The sequence below is a fragment of the Patagioenas fasciata genome, chromosome 3 (genome assembly GCF_037038585.1).
Source record: "Patagioenas fasciata isolate bPatFas1 chromosome 3, bPatFas1.hap1, whole genome shotgun sequence".
Classification (NCBI taxonomy): Eukaryota; Metazoa; Chordata; class Aves; order Columbiformes; family Columbidae; genus Patagioenas; species Patagioenas fasciata.
In genome coordinates, this window is record NC_092522.1 from 73,506,651 (window position 1) to 73,530,006 (window position 23,356).

A 23,356-nucleotide genomic window follows, 5' to 3' on the forward strand; every position below is an offset into this window, starting at 1 on the left:
ATTGGATTGCTGAACACTGTAAACTTACATAACTCTGTTAGAGCCAGCAATGCAAGTGTAGAACAGTTGAACATTTCTCTCAGAAATGGATGTCATGTAGTAGCCAAGTGGGGGATTTCATGTCAGGTCATACAAAGCAGTAGTGGTGATGTTTCCCCTAGAGCTGGGGAAATAGTCCTTTATAATTTGGTTTATAGTAAAGAGGAGCGCTTCACCTGTATCCATCTGCTTCTCATATTTCTGTCAAGGTATTCAAATCTACTTTTTCCTCCTGTAAAAGCTGTTTTGGTTCAAGATTGTGCAGATAAGCCTGGATGTTTTAGTCCTGAAAATTATTTAAATTGAATCTGACCAGTCGGCCACCCATCTGCAGTGTTCTTTAATGGGCATCTTAGACATTACTTCTAGTCAGTGGCTGATGCTGTTCAGCTGAGTATCCAACCATGTCTTGTAGTCCTATGCTATTATCTTCAAATAACTCTTCCCATTTAATCTGTATTTCTTGTTTGTGTGACATCACATCTGCTTGCTTTGCAACTGAGTTTTTGCCTCCACTGAAGATATTCTGAAGGTTGTATTGTATTTGGGTGATGCAGCATTGTATCTGTCTGTCATGCTTTAGCCAGGCCATGATTCTTTTAAAAACTGTATAAAATGAACTTGTAGTTCATCAATGTTCAAGTTGTTTGCTTGTTTTCTAAGTAACCTTCCTATGAAAGTCCTGAAAACCAAACTAGAATAGTTTTCAGGATATAGGACCCACATGTTGCATCTAATGCATGTTGTATCTAATATTTATTCTCCTCTTTTCTGCTCTTCTGTCTTCTCCTTGTCTTCACAGGAATAACAACCTGACCTCTTCCCAAAACTGACAATCTAAATTGCATGTTGGCAAGTAATTTTTCTTCTTTTTCCCTTCCATCAAACATCACATGCCTTCCATAACTACTGCCTTGTTTTCTGGAAGGGAAATGCTAGATCTAAGGTCTCCTATTTTTTAAATTGTATTTTGATAAACATTTGTGAGTGATATCTGTCATTATTCCTCAGAAACCTGGGTACGGTTATCTTATGTGGCATGCCCTAACTCATCACATGGTACAAATTCAATTGCTCCATGGTAATTTGTTGGGGTGAGGAAAATACCCCATTTGTCCGTTTTCTGCAATACATCCAAGGATACCTATATAGGGGAAAAAAAATGGAATTTCTACTAACCATAGCAGGATATCATCTATTCTACAGTGCACCCATCCCACACAGCCGAAGAACTTGCTCTACTGAATGGAGTCGTCCCCAAGTATCTATTTCTGCCAGCTTTGCAAATACACTGATGTCTCTGTCCAATCCCCTTTTGTCTCCGTAAGGTAGCATTCTGCTGGTGAGACCCAGTCTTAGAGACACTGAGCTGCTAGAGCAGGAGGAGTAACAGCCTGATTGCCCACTCTGCCCATTGTAATGGGTGAATTGTTTCTCAGTTCACTAGTGATTGCTGAAATCATTTGGAAATGTAGCATGTTGTGTCCTGGCCCAGAGACATGAGGTTTAAACCACTCTGTTTCCTGACAGCAGACTGAATGGCTTCTGAACTTGTGAACCCCATCTTCCTGTCGTTGATGGGCATATTTGTCTATAAAATATGGTGCAGGTACCATCTCCTTTTGTTGAATCTTTGATTGCACAGTGCTCTACAGCTGTAGATTTACCTGTTGGCATACTTTTGATTTCTGTTACCTGGTTATTCCTGTTCCTGAATTTGGACAAAGTGCATATTTTCAAGATGGGCTATTGTAACATTAAGTTCCTGATTAGCTCTCAGAAAGCCTCTCATCTGTTGTTTGGTACAACTCTAGGAGAAGGGAAAAAGGCAACAGTGAATGATTGAATTGAGCACACTGGTGGTTCTGTCCCAGTGTTGAGACATGCTCTGTATCTGTTCTTCAGGTGAAGACATCTCCTATCCCACAATTAACTGGAATGTAGCATGCCATTTTCTGATAATTAAATTTTAAGGTACAGACACTGTAGTAATTTATAAACATGTTGAGATGTAAATACAAGTGGATCTTTTCACCTAGTGGCATCTTCAGGAAGTGCTAAGAAGAGTTAGTATTTCAGTGTGGGCCATGCACAAATAAACAAAACACAGAAAGGATTGTAATTCAAGTAGTTAATGCGATATTGATTTGTACTTGGCAGTTCAGAAAGTGGACATGGGTTATCAGCAGATCAGATTTACAGGTACTTGAGGAGCATGTGTTTAGGAGCATGAGGAAAGTGTCTTTAGGTGTGCGTGCCCCTGTGAGGCTTTATGACTTCTGTGTACGGTATTGAACATCAAGAAACCTGAAAGTACAAAATAATTTTTTTTCCCTTGTTTAATTATCAGCTTAGATGTTAGTGAACAATGCATATCCTCTAACTTACTGATACTTCTCTTTTGTAGAAAATTAAGAGTAAATGGTTAGCAACAGGTGTGAAAGTGAGAAATGGTCATTGTTTGTTTTCATTCAAAGGTTGAATGTTAGTTAGAAGTGGAAATCAGTTAATGTTCTATTCCTGCAAATAAATTATGTGGAATTTCACAGCATCACTCTAAATAATTAATTGTAAATGGAAAACATTAGAGATTACTTTGGAAAGCTCACTGCTGTAATAAAAATAATTCAGTATATGTTTTCAGACTTTCTGAAGGAATAAAGCACTGAATTTTACTTGAGCATAAGTTGACTTAATGCATTAAGACTACCGAACACCTAAAGGATATTTCCATAGTGCATTTTCTGTGAGAGTATATCTTTTTGAGGAAAAAATTTCAATTCCTTTCCCTATGTGGATTTATCCCAAAGGAAGACTACTGTAGTTAGACCAGCTTTTCTGGGGAGATGATCTTGGCAGGGGACAACTACTTCTACAACTGCAAACCATATTTGTCTCTTCCCAGCTCATCATGCTGCACCGTTAATGCACTGGCCCAAACATTTAAGAAGACTTGCAGTGAACCAGATAGCTGAAGAACAAGTGCCTTCCTTCTACTTTTTCAGTGATATCTAAGCAATCTTGACCTAAAGTTCTGGGCGTGTTTCTGTTGTGTTGCCAGCAACACAAAGGACTGGACTGACAAAGCATCTGTATTTGCAGTATTTTCCCTAAGGGAGCAAAAGGTCTTTCTAGAAAAAGGGATTTAATTTTTTAAAAATTGAAATTAAAAAAAGAGGGAGTTGGACATATATAGGTTTTGGGGCTGGGATTCTTTTGGTATACATAATATGGCTTTTTAAAGGGGCGTTTCAGATTTGACAGTAACTTGGTTTTCCCTGTTAAATACTCTGAGCAGAGTTGTCTCTTGGTTACAGTTTAAGGAGAAAAAAGTCCCATTAAAATGTAACTTCAAAAATTATTATATGAAAGAATGTTGAGTGGTTATCTTGTGGTGTTCAGTGTCTGGCTAGCAATACATGAGAAGGAAAAAAATGCCTTGCTACAACAGGCTGTCTAATTTGTACATAGTAATGAATTTGTAAGAATGTACTCTAGGATTGTGGACAGGTTTTCTGAAAGACGGTTTTAAATAATTTTGAAGTACTTTCCTGCAATACTTTATTTTTATAATGTACTGAGGAACAAAAATTTGTTTAATAAAACCAAACTTTTTCTGTGTTTTAAATTGGTTATTTTATTTATTTTGTCTTAAATGGATCTTTCATGGATCATAATACACACATTTTAAATGCTTAAATATAACATACTTCTCATTATTTGGCATTATTTGATCAACAGGAAGAAAAGGGGAAAAATGAAATGGCTATTGCATTCAACAAAAGCATGATCATTCCAAACTATAGTAGAGGATACATTTCTACATAAAATCAATTCATCATAATGCCTGGAAGTTTTTTTTTTTAATATTTCTTGTTAATGTTGTAGATGAAACTTTTCTGTTTGCATCCCACTGTGTCTGTGGGGTGTGACTTGTTTCTAGAAAACCCGTTGCTGTTTCCCAGTGTATTTTACTGCTCCCTGCATCTCACAGTTCTTATGTACCCACAGAGAGCAAGGGTAGGTCAGGCTCATTGGTCCATCTCTGTGTTCCATATCAGTAATTAGCTGGTTATGCATGAGCAATTCCGTGCTGGCACTGTGTGTGGTTCACATCGTAGGCATGGAGCAGTGAAAAGCCTTGGGATGCCTCTGGGTGCTCTGATGTTGTTTCACATCAGTGGGTGCAGACAGCACCAGCACTCACAGGCCGCAGCACTGGGAACAAGACACTTTGCCTGAACTAGGCTGAATACAGTGCCCTAAGCCAGGAACCCACATGTTAAGTCTAAAATGAAGTTTTAGCAGAGATGTAAGGTTAATGTTTGTGTAAGATGTGTAGTGATGTTTTGGTTTCTCATAGGCATAATTTCCTGTTTCTATGTAAAATTAGAGAGAATGAACCACACTCATTTTTGGAGGTATTTTCTGTGCTGCAAAACATATTTGGCACCTAATACTAGTATTAAGGTCAATTACACATTTTTAATTAAAAAAATCATTCTCTTGTGACTAAATTGCTGGCAGGAGCAGATGACCCAAGTGCAGCTGACCATGCAAGAGTTGGTCAACTCTCCAAACCATAACATCTCATTTGGAGTTAAAAATATTTCTCAGCCAAACAATAAAACTTTCATCTTCCAGCCACAAGTGTTAAACACTGATTGTTGTTTGTATTACATGTAGTTCAAGACACCAAAGCTGATGCAGCAACAGACTTGCTTAACCTTACCACATAGAATATAACTGAAAACTCCAATACTCAATTAGTTGCATAAAAAAGGTTATTCCTGTTATTGTTACTCTCACACTATGTTGAAGTTCTTCAGACCAAGAAGTAGTATTTCAGTAGATTTGTATTAATAATTACGTTACTATTTTGTATTAAAAAAAGTATTAAGGCCTTTAGCTGGCAATCTCTGTATTCTTGGAGAAAGTATGGTTCTGTCTGTACCTCTGGAATGATATACTGAAAATACAATAAAGTACAATTAAATTTTTTGTGTGTGTGTGTCACCTGATAAGAATGGCAATGTGTACGGTACATTTAGAGTGAAGCTCAAAAAAATGTGCATTCCTCAAATGGAAGTTTATGCTTCTTAGTAATATTCAGTTTTACTGAAAAGGGTATTAGTATTTTTCAAAGCATTTACAAGTACGGTTAGGAAATGGCTCATCCTCTGGTTTAAAAGTAGATAGTGCAAAACTCGTTTTATCTGCCCATCTCCAACTTTTGCAACCTTACTGCCTTTCAATTTTCAGAAACTCACTTGAGCCAGGAACTATTTATTTTAGCTAGAACTTTAAAAGTATTAATTTGTTCCAATGGATTTCAGTTTCTGCTTTCATTTCATTAGAATGCTGTTAGGTTACTTTTGCTTCAGTTAGTACAGATTTTTTTTTTTCTATGTTCCTATGATAATGCAGTGCATCAAATTCTCAAATATAAAATTATATAGTTATTCCATTACTTTAAAGATACTGAGATTTATTTAGAGCTGGAATTCAGGCTGCTGAAGAATATATGTTATGATGCAGTGTTCAGTTGCATGCATTTTATTTTTACGTTTTCCATAAGACACCTATGCCCTTCATTTTGGGAATGAATGGTGCTTATTGAATTTGTAAATGTTTGGTGCTTTTTTGTATGGAGCAACTGGATGATGAGAATTTAAAGATATTGTCTGAATCTGGCATTGCATATAGGCTTATTTTTCACTTGGACTTTTCATTGGGTGTCCCATTGCCAAATCATAATACCCTTGAAAATACTATATGATTTATACTTTCTGCAGATTATAGTGCTGCATAACCTGAGACTGGAACACTGCCTGAAGTGAAGAACATCATTATGGCACTTCTGTACAGACAGGCAGGAGGCAAGGGCTGTTTCGAGCATGGAATTTGACCTAGTGTTCTGCAAACACTTACTGTATATAACACTTATGATCGGGTTATGATTTTTGTAATAGCTTTTAAACGACGTTGTCTAGCTTCTCTGACCAAAACTAAGACTTCTTCATGTAAAATACTGAATGTATGTTTAAAAAAATAAAATAAACCCCTCAATTTTAAAAGTACTTCTGATGCGAACAAAGTATTTGAGCACTGGACACCATTTAAACAACAGGGAGATGAACCTTTGGGATCTAATAGTTGAGACTCTGTTGGTGACAGGAGAGAGGTGAAAGCTTTGTGACTGGAAGTGCACATGGGAGTATAAAAGGTGGAAGCCTTGGGTGAAGGGCATTGCAGTGATAGTTGTGATTCTACTAATAGAACTGCATGTGGGTTTGTTGTCATTTTTTGTAATGTATTGGAGTTTTTTGAGTCTCTGAACTATGAAGCTCTTTCACAGTAGAAGAAGCTATTTTTTCCAGGAAAGAAGGAAGCCAAAAGTCTACCTGCTGCCTGCAGAGGTGTTAGCAGCATTAAGAACAGTTTCCAAAACCGCCGAAGAGCTATTTCCCCCCGCCTTCCCTTTCATTAAATAATCTGTACATGTTAGAAAAATTGAACTAGAATAATGCAAGTTAAACTGTGTCTTGTGATTTATTTTGAAAACTTTATTTCCTTGCTATATAAAAATGAGCGAGGCTGATTAGTTTTTTCTTTCCATCTGATATGGTTTCAGAACTTTTTTCTTTATTTTCTTTTTTCTTTTTGTTTAATCCAAAGCCTGGTCTTCTAGGTTTTTTTGGCATAAGTAACAAATGATGTGTGTTTCATATTTCAGATAATAAAATTTAGAATACGTCTGGATTCTTGTTTAAAAACAAACAAACAAACAAAAAAGCAACCACCTAAAAAATGCTAGAATACAAAGCTTGCTATGTGACATGCCCAAAATCTTGAATCTGCTTTTTCATTAGTGAGAACTCTTTTGAGCTTTGTAACTTGTCTGAACACTTGACTGTTGGCACTTTCTCCAGAACACAGAGTCTCTGTGTTTGGTGCCAGTAGAGCGATTCTGGACCTTCCTCATGTTTCCTGACCCTGACGGCAAGTCAATGCAATCTTTCTGTTTTGCATGGTTGAATGCTAACAGAGAACTGGTCCAGGTTCTGTTCTCATGGAAAAAAAAAAAAAATCCCCAAAGGGCAGCTTCTTTCTAAATTCTCTACTTCTTCTTTGTCCATTTTTGTTGCTTTTTGTTAATTTTGAAGATATACAAAATATACTGATCAGAAGACTTTTTTTCTGTTCAGATGTGTTTTATAGCTCTTCTGCCTGTAATGTATTTGGGAAGTGTGGGGATTTCCTGGAGTTCTGAGTATAAAATACTGTGTTAAAACCACTTACTGCATGAATAGTTTAATCACTGATCTTTATGTATACACATGCCTATATGTATCTCTGTGTTGGTGAGAGTACTTCCTAGTTATAAGCCAAAAAGACAACCTACCATGTTGTGGTGCAACTGGAACATCCCATAGGAGATATCTGGTTACTTGGAAACTTTCACTGAACGTTAGACAGCTTTGGTGATCACGCAGCCTTCTTGAGCTTCTCAGCTCCCTGGACTCCCCAAACTCTTGGCTGCGCTGCTGGCTGCTTTTCTGTTCAGCTCACTTATTAGCTGGAGAGTTGGCAAGCTCGTGCAGTGAGGGACCTCAGGAGATCCATGAACACAGGACGCCTACTAGATAAGCTGCAAGAAATGAAACTGTATCTGGCCTACCACCAGGCCTACAAACTAGAACAACCAATGTTGTCATTTTAGGTGTTTCTAAAATGAAATGTTTAAAATAAGTTAGCATTTGGAAAGGAGGAATTTGAGACTTGGATTTTGGTACTATTTTTTTTCATGTTGTAATGTATAATCCATGTGTGTTATTCTCCAACAGAAAACTTCTCCAAATTTCTTTTTAGGCTATACTTTTAATTTTTTTAAAATGTTTTGTGTTTCAATGTGTTGAATGTGTTTTTTTTCTCTCTGTGGAATCTACAGCAATGACATGCATATAAAGGCAAAATTTGATCAGGAAGATTATAGGTTAAAAAGTGTAGGAAAAAAACATTCTACAAGATGTATAAGGTTGTAATGATTCATACAGCAGTTATGTAGTCATATCAATAAGAATTTTTGATGTCTTATTTGTATCATAAAAACATGCCAGATTGTCAAGAGTAGCTTTCAGAGTGCCTATGTGTTTTTTCTTATGATTTAATAGGTAGCATTTAACAGAATGCCTTTAATATAATATTTAATGTTTGCAGGTGATATATGCTTTGAACACTAAAAATGATGAACATGAAGCTGCTATCCAAGCCCTTAAGGATGCTCACGAAGAAGAAATTCAACAAATTCTTGCAGAGACCAGAGAGAAGATCTTGCAATATAAAAGTAAAGTTGCAGAAGAAATGGATCTCAAGAGAAAGATACAAGTTTTAGAAGAGTCACTGGAAGATCATAAAAAGATGAAACATCAGGCCTTGACAGAATTTGAAGCCTATAAGGACAGAGTTGAAGATATGCAGCTTTGTGCAGAAGCTCAGCATGTCCAACGTGTAGTGACCATGTCAAGAGAAGTAGAAGAGATCAGAAAGAAATTTGAGGAAAGGCTACGAAGTTTCATACAATTGCAAGTGCAGTATGAGAAGGACAAGCGTACAGCTCTGGAAGACTTGAGAGCTGCCCACAGGCTTGAGATTCAAGAACTCCTGAAGACTCAACAGAGTCAGAATGCTACTTTAAGTAAGGGTCAAGAAAAGCTAGAGGAATTGCATAGACTAGAGCTGGAAGACTTAAACAATAAAGTTGAAGAGTTAAGGCTGGAAAGAAAAAAACTCATTGAGGAATATGAAGGCAAACTCAGTAAAGCACAGTCCTTCTATGAACATGAACTTGATTCTTTGAAAAGATCTCAGCTTTTTACAGCAGAAAGTCTACATGCTTGCAAAGAAAAAGAAGTGGAGCTAAGAAAAGAATTTCAAAACCAGGAAAGTATGTTGCGCAAGAACCTGGGAAAGCTTAAAACCGAATTGCAAATGGTCCAGGATGAAGCTGCCAGTCTACGGGAAAAATGCCAAAAACTTCAGGTGGCTCTTGGTACAGCAGAAAACAATGTTCAGGTGAGATTGATGATATATTGTGCCCAAGACTCTGAATTTTCTTTTCCTATTTATGTTGTCTTTCCATGAGGCTGAACGTTGAGGTGACTGGAACATGCAAGCTTAATTTTCTGTCACTAGTACGTGATTATAGTCCACTTCTAAATGTATTTATATTTAAAAATTTATGCGTTCAATTTTTCCAGACCAAATTAATGTTACTTTGTATTCCAGTAGAATCTAGAAGCCCCTACACAGAGGAAAGTTTCGGACTCCTTCCTTTCAGCTGTTCATGGACAGAACATGGTTGTTCTGGTCATACTACTCAAAGTGTAGTACATGCAATAGAATACTCAAAACTGTTACCACCTAAAAGAACAAACAAAAAATACCAAACCAAACCCCATTCCCCAGTATCTGCAGCATTTTTTTTAAAATCACGTCCTGCTCAGATCATCATGGCTGAGGTGATCAAGGGCATAATTTCACCACTTCTGATGTCCATGTTTCATTACACACCCTGATTTCCCCAGTTATGTTTCCTGCTTTAGTTTCTGAAATGAGGCTTTACTATTTGTCTTAAATGGTGAGAAATCTGGCTTTCCTTTTAAAACAGAACAAGATTTCCCATTCTTTCCACAATGGCTGAGAACACATCATCACACTACCCAAGATATGCTATTGTGAACCAGCGTATCAGACTTAAAACATACTAAATATTTGATTTAAATAATTGCCTAGTTCTCATTTTATGTGTATCAATGTACAGCTTAATTTGTGTCAGTAATAAACACTCACAGTTGCAATGGAGGACACTGTAAACTGCTATGAACATATAGTGGGTTCTTCTTCACATACCAGTAACCAGGTTTTTCAAATTGGCCCCCAGACTCTGTGGACCATTTTACTGTTTTTATTTTTAATATACTTTTTTGAATATTGTCACATTTCTCTTATGCATCCTTGTCATGCCATATATCCAGTATCTTGTAGTGCTTCAACCATATTTTTGGAAAAACACATAATACAAAATTAATATGATGGTAATATTACAAGATTTTAACTGTTGTATGAATAAAACTTTTTTGCTGAAGGGTCTTTTCTGTATATTTTAATCTAATGCTCATTTCCATTTAAACAGGATTATATATAATGGTAACAGGCATTATACTGTTCTTCCTCTAGGTTCTTCAAAAACAGCTTGATGATGTGAAGGAGGAGGAGATGTCATTGCTAAGCAAACACAAAGAAGTGGAAAGTGAGCTAGCAGCTGCTAGAGAGCGCTTACAGCAGCAGGCCACTGATCTTGTTCTCAAAGCCAGTATGTATGTCAGTAACTTAATCTGGAAAAGTAATTTGTCTATTTACTCTAACTTTTCCTTTTTGTTTTAGTCCTTGTGCAAGTCTAGACTGCCTAAAGACTGTTCAATGCTGTCCATAGGTGTTTCTAACAAATTTTGTTTGTTTTTTCTTTCTTTTAGCTGTTATCACATACATTGCACTTGTGATTCTTTTACTGTGTACTTATTTGTCCAAATGTTCTACTTTGTATGGCATGTCTTCCAGACCTTGGAATTTCTTGCCTTAACTGTGCTTGTACAGAATGCTTCTGCTGTGTATCTGTTCACCATGTAATCACAGGGACATCCCTTCTGTTTCTTCACCCTTTTTCAGTTGCCTTACCTTTTTGCTGAGACTGCAGTACTTTGCTTTATACTTACTGTCAGAAGACTTGCAGCTTGTCAGTTAATAAATCTGTTAGGTTTTTCTTTATAACTGTTTTCTTGACTTCTCTGTACTTGTTGGCATGTGGAAAGGCATAGGAAATGGTTTAAGATTTGCCTTTACACATATGGGTTTTAACTTCTTGCCATTGTCTCTCTAAACTGCTTAGTAGTAGGGCATGGGCCTGGGCCCAGGTACTTGAACTTGGTTAACTATACTGTGGGTAGGCTTGTAGACTAAAAATAAACCCCTGGCTTATCTTTGGCCTTGTTCAACTAGACCAATCATAGAAATACCTGATTATTTTCCACACAAGTTAACACAAGCCCAGGGGCCCTTCCCAAAAGTCGATTCGGATAACATCACCTTGTTTTGAAGGCTGGGATGTTGCCAGACTGTGCTAGTCTGCCTTAGGGCCAGAAAATACTTCACAGCGTTAACTTGCTAATACTGTGATAGTTTACTATTTATATTATATATATTACCATATTTACTATTACTGTAATAGCTTACTGTTAACTGGCTATGTGTGGCCTAGCCCTCAAGCTGTATATGTGACTGTGGCCTGTGTCAAGGCTTTATTTCTGTCCTTCAAATAGTGAAGCAGTTCCTGCAGATGCACTGAGTGTGTCTGCTGCCTAGGGAGAGCTTCAGGCCTAGGACAAATGGTATGGATAAGCTAGGTAAGGGCTAGGAATAGTCTGGGCTATATATTTGGACAATATAGAGGCCGGCTGGGACTCAAGACTGCCAAGTCCTACTAGATGTAAATAGCTAAAAGGAATGCACTTCCTGCAAAGAGGATCTCAAATGGAAATCTCACTTTCCAGAAGGTGATGTGTGAAGCACTCATAGAAAAATTGACCTGAGACCATTTGAGGAAAAAACCTGTTCTCATACACTCTTCAGCAACCAGCCCCAGATTTACTGGAAACAACCAACCAGGCTATTTTTCCTTTTTACTGATGGCAACAAGTCATCTAGACTATGTCTCCAGTGCTGGTCTCCCCTGGCACCAAGGTTTTTAGCTTTACCAGAAACTGCAGCATGTCTATGCCATTGCTGAGCTCAGTGATACTGTCAATAGCACATCTTTGCTTTACAGCACCTGGCTGTGCAACAAGAACCAGGAGGCCTCTTTACAGCCATGCCACCAAGCCGTTAATGTGTGGTATAATTTGTTACCAGCCTGTTTGGAAATGGTTTCTGACTCTGGCCCACTGCCATCTTCTTTAATTCTTCAGCTTACACTTGGAACTCAGAAATCCTTCCCCAAAGAAACTTGAATTATAATTAAGTATGAGAATTCAAATATTTACTCATTGTATTGTAATTTGAGAACACTATAGCAAGTCTCGTATGGGAAATTAATATATTCTTCTTTTTATCCTGGAATTCTAAACCTGAAAAGAAACTGCTGCATTTCATACCTTCTGTGTAGAGCAAGAGGAACAGGAAACCTCCATTGTTTGTTGGTATTGCTAGGACAAAAGCTCTAGATCAAGTGTGTGTGTGTGCTTAAAATAAATTATGCATGTACATAATAGTTCCTGACCAACTTGAAATTCTTGTATGATTATTCTCCTTGTTGTATTCTAAAATCTGGGTTTGCAAATACATTTCTTAAATGGCTGAGCTTTTGAAACAAGGTAGTTTTTGAAATGTTACAGAAATTCAGTGTACTCATTAAGTTTTTCTCTTCAGCTTTTAGTTTCATCAAACAAAAATGTCAAAATGATTCTTAGAATTCTCCAGAGTTTAGTACAATTAGAAGTGTGCATAGTTTGTAGAAATACTACTAATTTTGAAGCATTCTTCATGGCCAGATTCCACTATATATCTCACTGTCCTTCCCTTCACATCATTGTCCACTGACAACAAAAGCTAAAATAGTTTACTTTTTGGCACATATTGCTTTCACTGCAGGTGGAAATGAATCGGGAGTCTCAGTGTTGTTATTTTTTTCATGTGAGAAACAGTGACACACAGTCCACTTTCTTAGCTATTTTGTAGTAACTTAAATTTAAAAGCAATACTCTGGTGATAAATATCAACTAATCTGTCATTTTGAAGGTTATAATAAAATGGTGGGGGGAGGTCTCTACTAGAAGTCATAAATATAAAAATAATTTAAAAATATTCTGAATAAGTAACATATTTTCTTATCTGGATACTTTATGTGAAACTGTTAAGGATCTCTCTATAATCCTTGAAAGTCTGTTTAGTTACCACTTCATTTTATCATATGCTAATTTTTAAAAGGCATATTTCAAATGTGTCTAGGTCTTGCACTTTCTGAAAGGGATAATACGGTGTTTCTATCAGAAGAATCCATTCCAACATGGAATGTCAGCTTAGATATCACTTCATAATGCTTCTACAAAGATTATAAAGTAACAGGAGAATATCTCCTCTCTTTCAGTGGAAGAAACTTAGGAGCATCGTCTAAGTTGTTCAATGGAACAAACCTAGAAACATCCTCTTTTCCTAAATAGTCTTCTGTTCCCTCCTTGGTCTTTCTCAGATTAACAGGAGTTTCACTGCTTTAGTCAGTTACCTAGTAATATTTTCAATAATATAGATATATATTAAGAAGAATGGGGACAAAAAAATCTGAAGCTATAAACCTTTTTCCACTGATGTTGTGAAGGATAGATGATTATGCTGTCTAGCTTTGTAAGTAGTGGGTGTTGGTAGTTGTTGTATGTATTTATATATATGTGTGTGTATGTATATATATGTAAAAATAAATTAAAAGCAAGCCTCCAACCTGCAAGGATGTAGGTCATACTTTACTAGGGAGAGAATGAGTTTCTGTTACATGTTTTAGTTCCATAAATTTTACATAGCTTTAGCTGCTATACCTGGTATGCTGGTTAAATTGTTAAATTATGAGTTGGGTAAAACTATACCAGCTTTATCACCAGAGTTCCATGTTCTTCTTTCTGTTGTGTAGCTTATCATGGGGCAAAAATGTGCAGTTTTAGGTAGGGTAAGTTCTTCAAGATAGACTGTCCATGTTCCTGGACTTTCTCTTGGCTTTCACTTGGAGTCAATATGCAACTTTGAACCAGAAAAATTGAAACTAAGGAGGCCCCAGTACCGAGTCCTCTACCCTTGTTGGACATTTTACAATAAAACTAAAAAAGGAAGAAGTGTAGGGGAAGGTAGGCATTGCAGCGAAGATAATGGAGTTCCATATGAAAGCTTCCACTAGAGTTGTACTAGAAATCACTGAAGTATGAATGTGTACTTCAGCTACATGAAACCAATGCTGTGGGGTTTTAAAGAGCTGTTTTGTTTTTAGGTCACATTGGAATGCTTCAAGCTACTCAAATGACTCAAGAAGTCACAATCAGAGATTTGGAATCGGAAAAGTCTAGATTAAAAGAAAAACTATCCCAATTAGAAGAGGAAAGAAACTTACTACAAAGCAAAACACAGAGTCTGGATGAGCGACAAAGGCAGCAAATTCTGGCGTTGGAGAAGGTTAAACAGCTTATATTGGCTTTAGTAAATGCCTAGTATCTAAAGTGTCTCAGTAAGGAGAAATGTGAAATGTTTAAAAAACAATTTAAAAAGCCATTCTCTGAAAATGTGTTGAGCATATTTGAAAATACTGAACAGAAATTTTCTGTAGGCTTGATAACTGATTGTTGTTTCTCCAGATTAAATAGAGGGAAAAAATAGATTTAATTATAGATATATTGCTTTGCGTGGATGTATTGAAACAACCTTTTTGGTTGTTGCTTGTTTAATCATCGCTTAGTTGTTAGATTTGTTTTACACGAAAGTTAATTTCTGTATATATATTTCATCAGTAATGTTTTTATATTTTTTTTCTCTTCAGATTTTTTTTAAACCATTTTATAGAAATGATTGTGTTTTTCTTGGTCTTCTTTAGAAAGTACATGAAGCACGAGAGACACAACGTGAATATTATGAGAAGGAGCTTGTAAAATTACAAGCAAGATTGGAAGGAGAGGCTGCACAGTTAAAAGAGGCTCATTCCAAGACCTTAGAAGAACTGGCATGGAAACACCATACTGCAATTGAGGCTGTACATAGTAATGCTAATAAGGATAAGAAAAAACTGCAGATGGTAAGTTTGTGTCAAATATATTACAAAAAGAAAATGTTAGAGTTTGAACCTTGTACTGCATGGTTTTGTTGTATGGCAAGTTTTATTTGGAGTTACCTGCAGATCTGCTGTGCCTGAAAAAACTATTCAGTCTTTATAAAAAGAACACACATCTTGTGAAAAAAAATAGTGTTTGTACTGTCATTTTTCTCCATACAGAAGAGAAATTCTCGAATACAACTTTCTTTTTGAGTATAGTAAGTGTGCTTTTTCAGATTTCGTGATCTATAGTAAGAAAGGTTGGTATATCGCTCAAGATCAGTCCTTCTGAAGGAGATGAAATATTATGTTACTCTAATATTTACTTAAAATTTTCATAAACAGTCCAGAAGGATAAAAAGATATGATGTTAGTACTTGACTCTATGTATACTCGTAAAACAACAACAGCTGTTCCGAACTTACATCATGAAATGATACTAAATGTATATCAACTATTTATTTTCCTTTGACTAGAATCCTGAAACTGAAAGGCTTTTTTGTTTCACAAAATTGGCCTTTTCTTCGTTGGGATAAATGAGAGGACCAATTTTGAATTCTTATTCTGTAATCTGATTGTATTTACATAATACACAAATTTTGCCTTGTACAGTAAATACACAATAAATATTACTTGTTTAATTTAAGGCTTTGTTATGCTCCTCTGGATTTTTTTCAGGAGATATACCAAGAACCACAGCTGTAGTTAGTGCTGTGCATCTTAGACTGAAATTTTGTTTTGTTTTTGTTTTGGTAAATTATTTTACTAGTTTTTTGCTGCTTAGATTTATTTTTAATAAATCCCAAAGATTTTTTTTTTTTAACGTTTCCCGGTAATGGAAGTAGTTCCTTGAGACATACATGCATCTGATCTTTCAGGATTACTTTCTTTGTAACTTTAAACATACTTGTTATTAATACAATGTCTCTTAGGGATTTCTGGGAATATTTTTCTCCTGCTTAGGAAGATATGGGGTTCTTTTTGTTTTCTTTTGATACTAAAATAACGTAGAGAATGAAACAAAGGCTATCATAAAGTGTTTGTTTTTAAATCATTAAATTAAAGTATGGAACACATGTAAATGTGAGAAATGTGAAACTTTATTTTACCAAAGGAAAATTAACTAGAGATGTTATGGTCAAGATCTCAGTGAATCCTAATCAGTGCACTGTCTCCTCTATCAAACCTGTCTCACTAAGCATGTTGTGTAGTTTGAGTAATTCAAGCAAGAAACAGTCATTTGCCAATGCAGAGAAGAGCTGAATTTAGTACAAGGAAGAAGCATAGAGGACATGAGCATATATCAGGTCTGGAAGACTAGGAAAGGCATCTGGGGTTTGGAAATCTTTGGAAAAAAAAATGCAACAGTGGAGAATTCGAAAGAATTAGAATAGGACTCAAGAAATGGCTATAAATATATCTCTTTGCTTCAATTCTTCCATCTATAAAATGAGCTGTAAAAATGGCATCATTTCATAGGAAGATTATGAAAATAGAACTGCTAATAATTTTGTGATACTGTACAGCTGTACTGACAAGTGTCATAAAAGAACTAATTACTCAGTTATCAGAAATAGGGTCTGAATAGCACTAGTGAAATTTTGCAGACAGCAGATTTCACAGTGCGAACAAGGAAAATTGAGCAAGTCTCATTTAGCAGCAGCATTTGTCCCACGTGGTGATTGATCTGGGCCCGCTGAAGAAAGGATGCACTTGTTGAGTTAGGCTGTGTAGCAATGTAGTACTGAAAGTGTAACCCTCTGTTTTGTCGCTCTGTCCAACCTCTACCATGAACAAAGAAATTGTGCAAGCAGTTTATACACGACTTATTTATTGCCTGTTACATGTTCTAATAGCGTGGTAGAACTAACAGGATACTAAACTTAATGTGCTTTCCCACCACCAGCAAAACAGTTGGAGTCTGTTTCTGGATGAGGAAGGGTTGGCCTCTGCTGCTTCTTAGAATGGCCTGGATGATTCTAAGCTGCTGTCTTCCAGCTCCCTGTTTTTCCTTAGAGTTTCGTACCTTTTCATGACAGTCTTTTTCTTCTTGAATTCTTGAGCTCTTAACTCTCCCTGTTTCTGCAATCTTACCAATGCCTGCAGTTGTACTTTTTGTTTTGTGCGTGGTTCTGGTCTGTGTATTTTCATAGATATTTCTGAGATATTATTGATTTCTCAGAAATCTGAGCCCAGGGCTAAACAGAGGCACTGAATCGATGCTAAGCCTTGCATTACAGTTGAAGTCCTAGGAGGCTCCTGTACAAGGAGCCTCTGTAGCTATGTAGAAAATGTTGAAATATTGTATTACATGACTCTGCAGCATGTTACCTGGCAACTTTGATTTTCTTCAAGATGGCTTTGTGGTGTAATAAATTTGATAGCATATTCCACTGGAATATAGAATAAAACTCTTAATTTTAACATGTTTCCTGTTTATATTTTGTGACAGAAATTGTTCTTCTGAAAATATATTCTGAATATTTACAAAGCTGTGGCACACATTTATAATTTTCCTTAAAAAATGAAAAAAGTTTCTAATAAATACATATAGAACATAGGCTCAAGTAAAGGAAATAGAATTCATCCAACAAAATTTGACTATTACTCCACAGAGGTCAAATGAAAACAGAGATGTTATTTGATTCTTTCCGTATAGTTGAACTTGAAGATTGATTTCTTTTGGTTCTACATAACTTTTATAGATATGGTATGGGACTTTTTTTCATTTATTGTAACAGCCTGAGAAACTTCCCAGATCTTAGTCTGGATTTTAAGATTTAAGATTTACTATTTTCTGTGAGGCTTATGTGTAGGAGACAGATGGGTGAAGGCTGAAGGATAAGCATATTATCAGTGTAACTTTATAAAAAGTGAAAATTTCTGCATTCTGTCAACTGAGATCAGGAAGCTTTATGCTAGGAGGAATAATTTTCATGTAGTCCACCTGTGCTTTGTGATGACTATATGGCAAATATTTAATGTTTCTTCCATCCTTCTTATTTCTGAAGGAGTTGGAGCAGCAGTTCGAGAAGGAGAAACTGCATTTGGAGGATGATAAGAATCAGCTCAGACAGCAGCTGGAAAACCTGAAGGAAGAACTGACAACAAAACTGACTTCTGCCAATCAGGAGGTAAGGGTTAACTTAATTGTATCAGCTAATGGTCCTGTGCACTAGACCACATTTCATCAATAATGATCTTGTGCTTAGAGTCCAGTGCAGAGCTGGGACTAGACTGTTCAGTCTGTTTAGTGCCTTATTTCTGTTTAGAGTGGAGTATTCTTCAAGCATAAGTTACCTGACTGCTTCTGAGCACTGATTTTCCTGTCCTTTACAAAGTAATTAACAAAGCAAAAGCGACTGAGGTACAACACAGTTGACATAAACAGCCTTCCTTGTTTTATGTTATTTCTCATTATGTACACAGACCTCTACAAAAAAATAGGTCAGGAGACAGAGCGGAAAATTAATTTATTTAAACCCATGTTTGTTACAATTAACATATTGGGGGATGGGGTTGTAGCTGGGCTTGCATCAGTGGGGCAGCACTCTAGAGTTGATGAAGGCTGGGAGGCCTCGCATACCCCTAGGGTGAAATCTGTGTGCTCAGCTCGCTCTCTGAGATGCCTGTACACCAATGTGCGCAGCATGGGGAATAAGCAGGAGGAATTAGAAACCTGTGTTCGGGCAGGAGATTATGACCTGGTGGCAATTACAGAGATATGGTCGGACAGCACACGTGACTGGAATGTGGTCATGGATGGCTATGTCCTTTTCAGGAAAGACAGGCCAGCCAGGCGTGGTGGTGGAGTTGCTCTTTACGTGAGAAAGCAACTACAATGTATTGAGTACTGTCCGGGCACAGATGAGGAGCAAGTTGAGAGTGTATGGGTGAGAATTAAGGGGCAGGCTGGCAGGGGTGATACTGTTGTGGGTGTCTATTACAGGCCACCAGATCAGGGTGAGGAAATTGGTGAAGCCTTCTACAGACAGCTGAGAGCAGCCTCACAGTCACAGGCCCGAGTTGTTGTGGGGGATTTTACCTTCCCTGATGTTTGCTGGAAGGAATACTCAGCCAGCCAGCCACAGTCTAGAAGGTTCCTCTGGTGCCTTGATGATAACTTCCTGATGCAAATGGTGGAGGAGCTGACTAGGAGAGGTGCACTGCCAGACCTCATCCTCACTAACAAGGAGGATCTGGTTGAAGCAGTAAGAGTTGAGGGCTGCCTTGGTTGCAACGACCATGAAATGGTGGAGTTCAGGATCTCCTGTGGCAGGAACAGAATAGCAAGCAGAATTGCAACCCTGGACTTCAGCAGGGCAAACTTTGGCCTTTTCACGCAATTGCTAGGGGAAATCCCCTGGGCAAGGCTGCTTGAAGGTAAAGAGGCCCAAGATAGTTGGTTAGTGTTCAGGGACTGCTTCTACCAGGCTCAGGATCAGAGCATCCCGACATGTAGGAAGTCCAGGAAGGGAGCCAGGAGACCTGCATGGTTAAACATGGAACTGCTGGGTAGGCTTAAGTGGAAGAGGAGAGTTTATAGATCATGGAAGGAGGGGCTGACCACTTGGAAAGAATATAAAGCTGTTGTCAGAGGGTGTAGGGAGGCAACTAGGAAAGCTAAGGCCTCCTTAGAATTAAACCTGGCAAGAGGGGTCAAGGACAACAGAAAGAGCTTTTTCAAATATGTGGCAGATAAAACTAATACCAGAGGCAATGTATGTCCACTGATGAACGAGGTGGGTGCCTGGTGACAGAAGATACAGAGAAAGCAGAGTTACTGAATGCCTTCTTTGTCTCTGTCTACTCTGCTGGAGGCTGTCCTGAGGAGCCCCGTACTGCTGAGGCCCCAGAGGAAGTCGGGACAATGGAGGAGTTTGCCTTGGTTGATGAGGACTGGGTTAGGGAGCAATTAGGCAATCTGGACATCCATAAATCAATGGGTCCAGATGGGATGCACCTGTGGGTGCTGAAGGGAGCTGGCTGACGTCATTGCTGGACCACTCCATCATCTTTGCCAACTCTTGGAAAACAGAGAGGCACCTGGGGACTGGAGGAAAGCAAATGTTACTGCAGTCTTCAAAAAGGGCAAGAAGGAGGACCCGTGTAACAATAAACGGATCAGCCTCACCTCCATCCCTGGGAAAGTGATGGAACAACTTATCCTTGGTGCCATCTCAAAGCATATCAAGGATAAAACGGTCATTAGGGGCAGTCAACATGGCTTCACCAAGGGGAAATCATGCTTGACCAACCTCATTGACTTTTATGAGGACATAACAAGATGGATGGATGATGGCAGAGCAGGGGATGTGGTCTACCTTGATTTCAGTAAGGCATTTGACACAGTCTCCCACAGCATCTTCACAGCTAAACTGAGGGAGTGCGGTCTGGATGACCGGGTAGTGAGGTGGACTGCGAACTGGCTGAAGGGAAGAAGCCAGAGAGTTGTGGTCAATGGGGCGGAGTCTCGTTGGAGGCCTGTATCTAGTGAAGTGCCTCAAGGGTCAGTACTGGGGCCGATATTATTCAGTCTATTTATCAATTATTTGGATGAGGGAATAGAGTGTACTATAAGCAAGTTTGCTGATGACAGCAAGCTGGGAGGAGTGGCTGACACGCCAGAAGGCAATGCCACGATCCAGCGAGACCTGGACAGGCTGGAGAGTTGGGCAAGGAAAAATTTAATGAAATATAGCAAGGGCAAGTGTAGAGTCTTGCATCTGGGTAGGACCTGGTAAACAGACTGCCTCTTTTTGATAGTTGTGAATGCCTTTGCCAGTACATCAGACCTTGGAGAAGGTGTAAATTGAAGCTGGAACTGCTCTTGCTCTCTTAGCAGCATTCTTACCTACATGCACATTAATGAAAATGTGATGCATTTCTTATATATGTTAACAAAATCATAAACAGGTTTATTTCTCCTTTCAAAATTACAGAAAGTTCTGTTATTCCTTTTTATCTCCAACTTCCCTGTTGTATGTTAACTTGTTGCTGGCTTAAATTTGAGGAGAGCTCTAGTGTCTTTCAACACTGGTTTTAATTTAGTTAGTCTTTATCAGCTGCTCTAGGATTTGTGAGTAATAAACTTGCTCCATTGAAACAAATAACTTCAAATGTTTTAAGAATGAGTTTTCATTATTTAACTTATCAAGTTTCAGGCTTGGAAAATTCATCAGCACACTGAATTATCAAAGCAGAGGCATAGCTAAGGAACAGATAACTCTAACATGAACTAAAGTAGGGGACTTAGGGCCAGCTGCTGTTTAGTAATTGAGCTTATGTACGATAGTATGCCAGGATAAATGTAATACAGTATATTTTGTGTTATTATTGAGAGAATAAGAGAGAGTGTACAGGCAAGAAACTTGGGGTGGTCTGTAAATCCACTCCATGTTGTACAGAGGTGACACTGTGTTTATTTAAGGGCGAGACAAGTGCTTTGCTTGCAACCACAGCTTTTTCCAGGTTCTCTATTGACAACTGACAAGAGTTTCTCAGTGTCTTACCTGACTTGGAAGAAACTTCCCTGTGAAATGCCTGGCACATCTTTAGCTTAGCTCTTATTGTTTCTACTGCCGCTTCTTTTTTTTGTGTGTGTGTGTTTGTTTTTTGCTTTTTAAGTTACAGACTTCATTTAACAGTAGGCATGTATTTATTACTTTCTACAGATGCTAGCTTAGTCGTAGCTTCCCCGCTGATACAGCTGGTTTTTAACCTATGCCATCCTCTTTTCTTTTTGACAGACTTTTTGGTAGCAATTATCTTAGCTAAAGGATGAGGAGGATTCAAGCCTCATTAGGCTCATTCCTAGTACTAAGCTATTTAAGAACAGTACAATCTTAAATATTTGCCAGATTTTTTTTTTTTTTTTTATGAGAGTGCTCTGGCTAAGTCAAGATAGTAATTTTTTCACATATATCTCAATATGAGGTTGGCTGTTTTCTCTGTAGATTTGCTTCCTTTCACTGTAGATCAGCCAAGACCTTTTAGAAAGTCCCTTTGTGTTGCTTGACAGAGTTACTACTCTGTAAGGATTGGCCACCTCTGTGTGAAGGATTTCTGATGATCTTATGAAACATCATTTTAAGGAGCCTCCAGCCTTGCTTCATCATCAGTAGAACAGAACTAAGCGCTATAAGTGCCATTTCTGTATAATGTTTCCATATCCTTTAGATCTACAGGACTGCAGTTTATTTTTCATGCAACTGGTGTGCTACTACCAGGTACATAGTGCTGCATGTCAAGGACATTAATAGAGTTTTATGGGCAGTTTTTCATGTAGGGTTTCTCCTTCAAATAGCAGTGCTTTGTAGGGAATTACTAATCGTTTACATATAATGTGAAGGAGCACCTAGACAAGTGCTCAAGATCACATTAGTTTTTCTCTGAGATATGTCATGCCAAAAAAATTTTGATTCCTTGCTGAGAGGAGGGGAGTCGTCCCTCTCTTTAAACACCCCGTGGGCTGCATACAGAAGGAGAGGGTTCAGGGGGGTAGTGTAGGTGTGCGTGTGTGTGTATGCTTGTTGCTAACAGTGCTTGCCTATAATTATGCTAACAAACAGAAATAATTGTTGTAATTGTTGCCTGTTCATACCTGCAAACCAAATGTTAGTCTTTTCTTGAGACATTTGTCCCTTTTTGAAGGAATTTATCTCAACATACAAAGGCAGTGGTTTAGGCTGTTATTTATGCAAAAACTTCATTTGCCATTAGTTGCTGTTCCTTGGTCCCCCTCGACCCCCATTATCATGTTTTTCCAGCCTACATATTTTTAAAGTTTTTTTCCTTTTCTGGAGCTGATGAACAATGTTCAATCTCTAATATTCTTACTTGAAGCAAAGAAGTACAGTATCATCACATTACAGATGGGCAGCTGGAGCACAAACAGGCAGAGAAAAGTGTATGGTTACATAGCAGTTAGAGGAATAATGACATTATACTCTACAGATATTAGATTGAGCTTTAAGAAGGCTAAGTTATGGACAGGTAGCCATCTGAAAACGGAGAAATGTGTACTCTAGCAGAAGTTAATTTATCCATTAGAAGAAGCATATAACCTAACACAAGTTAATTTATCCATTAGAGTTTATATATTTTGAAATAGTGGTTCTCATTATTTTAATTTTAATTTAATTGAATGTTTTGTAACATTCACACAGTAAAATTACAGGGAATTTCAGAACTCTTATGTAATATCTTTCCTTGCAAAATGCTTCAAGCATAGGTTGGATTTTTTCCTGTAAAAATCCTTTAATTGAATCTTTGTTTGATTTTATGATATTACAATAATTTGCTTTTTAATGCAGAAAGATTATGTGATATTAAAGGAGAAGAGGCTGTGCAAATAAATTGTCTAGGCTGGAACTGGAAACCACTGGAAGAAAATGAAACTAGGATGACTTGGACACC

General features: G+C 37.6%; 1 protein-coding gene across 8 annotated transcripts in view; it reads left to right on the forward strand.

Annotated features, from left to right (window-relative positions):
* FAM184A (family with sequence similarity 184 member A) overlaps nt 1–23,356 on the forward strand; it is a 75,968-nt gene that overhangs the window by 18,628 nt on the left and 33,984 nt on the right. For all 8 annotated transcript variants that reach the window (XR_011738407.1, XR_011738406.1, XM_071806599.1 and 5 more), the window contains exons 2-6: nt 8,260–9,114; nt 10,279–10,414; nt 14,126–14,307; nt 14,723–14,920; nt 17,950–18,072. Coding sequence is in view for 6 of the 8 variants with exons in the window: in XM_071806599.1 (XP_071662700.1) it covers nt 8,260–9,114; nt 10,279–10,414; nt 14,126–14,307; nt 14,723–14,920; nt 17,950–18,072 (1,494 nt within the window). In the remaining 2 variants the exon portion in view is untranslated. The remainder of the gene's footprint in view (nt 1–8,259; nt 9,115–10,278; nt 10,415–14,125; nt 14,308–14,722; nt 14,921–17,949; nt 18,073–23,356) is intronic.